This window comes from Crocuta crocuta, unplaced genomic scaffold (genome assembly GCF_008692635.1).
Source record: "Crocuta crocuta isolate KB4526 unplaced genomic scaffold, BGI_CrCroc_1.0 scaffold365, whole genome shotgun sequence".
In the NCBI taxonomy this organism is placed as follows: domain Eukaryota; kingdom Metazoa; phylum Chordata; class Mammalia; order Carnivora; family Hyaenidae; genus Crocuta; species Crocuta crocuta.
In genome coordinates this window covers 183,265-185,664 of record NW_027533268.1, presented here as the reverse complement: position 1 = coordinate 185,664, position 2,400 = coordinate 183,265, and the positions used below count along the sequence as shown (strand labels likewise).

At 43.3% G+C, this 2,400-nt stretch overlaps 1 protein-coding gene across 1 annotated transcript in view; it reads right to left on the bottom strand.

Annotated features, from left to right (window-relative positions):
* Window positions 1-1,633, bottom strand: part of SYTL4 (synaptotagmin like 4) — a 23,811-nt gene extending 22,178 nt beyond the window's left edge. The window contains exons 1-3 of the mRNA XM_077747809.1: window positions 1,524-1,633; window positions 1,056-1,271; window positions 909-1,001 (exon numbers count right to left, since the gene is read on the bottom strand). Of these exons, the coding sequence (XP_077603935.1) occupies window positions 909-1,001; window positions 1,056-1,271; window positions 1,524-1,633 (419 nt within the window). The remainder of the gene's footprint in view (window positions 1-908; window positions 1,002-1,055; window positions 1,272-1,523) is intronic.
* Window positions 1,634-2,400: the final 767 nt, after the last annotated feature.

The window sequence follows — 2,400 nt, the reverse complement described above, 5'->3', positions numbered from 1 at the left end:
AGGAAAGGGCCGACACCATTTTTCTACCCACAACCACCAAAGCAGGGCCTCAGGGAGCAGCCACTTGGACACAGTTGAGGCTAGAACTGCCTACATAAAACCATGACAATCCCAGCCAGAGAGCTGTCTTGTTGTTGTTGTTGTTGTTGTTTTTACCTGAGCCTGGGTTTGCGTGTTTATTGGTTTTGTCTGTGCGTTTGTGTACCTTGGCTCCCTGTGTGGTTGTCTGTTTTCTTTTTCCAGGGCTACCAAAAAAACGCCAAAGTACACATGGTGGAGAGTCCAAAATACCCCTACGAGCAGGGAAACAAAATAACCAAACTCTCAACAAGAGAGACCAAGAGACACCATTCACAGAACACTTCCTGAATGGACAGGCCCTGAACAGTCAAAGAGCCCTCTTTAATACAGCAGAACTCGCAAGGGCAGAGTGTACAACAAGATTTTAAAATTAGCAAGAGATAGAAAACTAACCAAAATGACGAAACAGAAAAACTCTCCTCCAAAGATATTCCAGGAAGAACTGACAGCTAAACAACTTCTCAAAACAGGTATAAGNAGAAACCCTGAGGGGGACTCTCTGAGGGAAATGTTGCAAGGAACACACAATACCAGATACCACCATAGGCATGAATCCCACAAAGGACACAATAACTCCAAACCCATATTTTTCAATAATAAGACTANGTTTATTTATACAATGGAATACTACGTGGCAATGAGAAAGAATGAAATCTGGCCATGTGTAGCAACATGGATGGACCTTGAGGGTGTTATGCTGAATGAAATAAGTCAGGCAGATGACAGATACTATATGTTTGCACGTATAGGAGGATTAGTAGGAACTTAACAGACCATAGGGGAGAAGAAGGGAGGAAAAATAGTGGGGGAGAGGGAGGGAGGCAAACCANGACATCCTAATTATCTCACTGCCTGTGTGGTAAGCAAAGCGATTCACTTTCTGGTCATAAAACCAGTCACCGGTCGCCTTCTTCAGTTCTCTAGGAAGGGATAAAAGAAAATGACANTTTCCGCACTCCATAGGTGATACTCACATTTCCTTGGCACACACTTTGCACCTCCAGGTACCATTGCATTCCTGGATTCGGCAGTCCCGACATACCAGATGATTACAGCCCCGACAAGTGTTGGTCTTGGGAGTCAAACGACCCAGGCTTTCCTGGCACCGAGCACAGGTCCGATCACTATAGTGCTGGCTGCCCCTCTTGGCCCCTTTCCTTTTTATCTCCAGTAACTCATTCTTCAGTCGCCTGCCAAGACCCCAAAGAGAAGCACAAGCAAATTCACGATCTGCACAGGTTGAATGAAGAGTTGTTGAGGGGCAGAGACAGTAAGACTATTTAGTTCCGTGAAAGCAACAACTTCAGAGCCCAACCTGACCCAGTGAGGAATTGTAAACCTCATATACGTGTTCCTCTGAAAGTCATTTGGGAGTTGTAAGGAAAGGTACAGATAAAACTGGTCAAAGGTCTGGGAACCCATGCTTTTTCTGTAACTCTCACCTAATCCTTTTCTCATCGGCTTTACGGAGCTCCTCATCTCGTTGTAGAACACTGAGGATGAAATCCCTCTCCACCTCAGACAGAAAAGAGAGGTCAAGTATCTCTGACATGATGTATTCTATTTTTTCTTCTTCTCTTCTTTCTTCAAAGCAGCCAGACCAGGGGAGTTACCAGAGTTGTTTCAAATAAGATAAGAACTAATTTCACACAGATAATTTACTCCAGAGTAGACCCACAGCCCTAGGACTTTTTAATAGGCTACTTTTCCCTTAAGCCTGGATAAAAAGACAATGTTGAAGTAGCTGACATATTTACCGTTCCTACTGCCATCTGAATCCTGCCCTGAAAAATGAAAAGGCTTTGATTTTTCAAGAAAAAGGGTTGAGTCTTTTCAGCACAAGCCACTTAGTCTGGAATAAACACAGAACAGCTGAGTCAAACTTCCCCTCCACCAAGTAGATCCTCAATCATCCAATTTTCAATACTTTAAATGTTCTCATGTTCCAAGGGTATTAATCCAAGTAATCAGTTGGTCTCTATAGTAGAGGAGAAAACCACATGGGGACTCCTGGCAGTTGAAGCCCATTTCTCCTTTCCTGACCAGCTTCCATGTTCATTGTGAGTCTCAGGACTCACAATCCAAAATGTTCATCACCTATTCTATCTCCCAAAGTTCTTATTGCTATCACTATCTCAAGAACATCTTCACGCTTTTCATGCACATTGTTAAGCACTCACTCTGACAGGCATTGTGCAAAGTACAAGGTATACAGAGATGAGTAAGACACAATCCCTGTCCTTAAAAAGTCCACAGACTAGTAGGGGAGACAGATACACATAAAAATAGTACAATGTACTAAGTGCTATCAGAGGGATA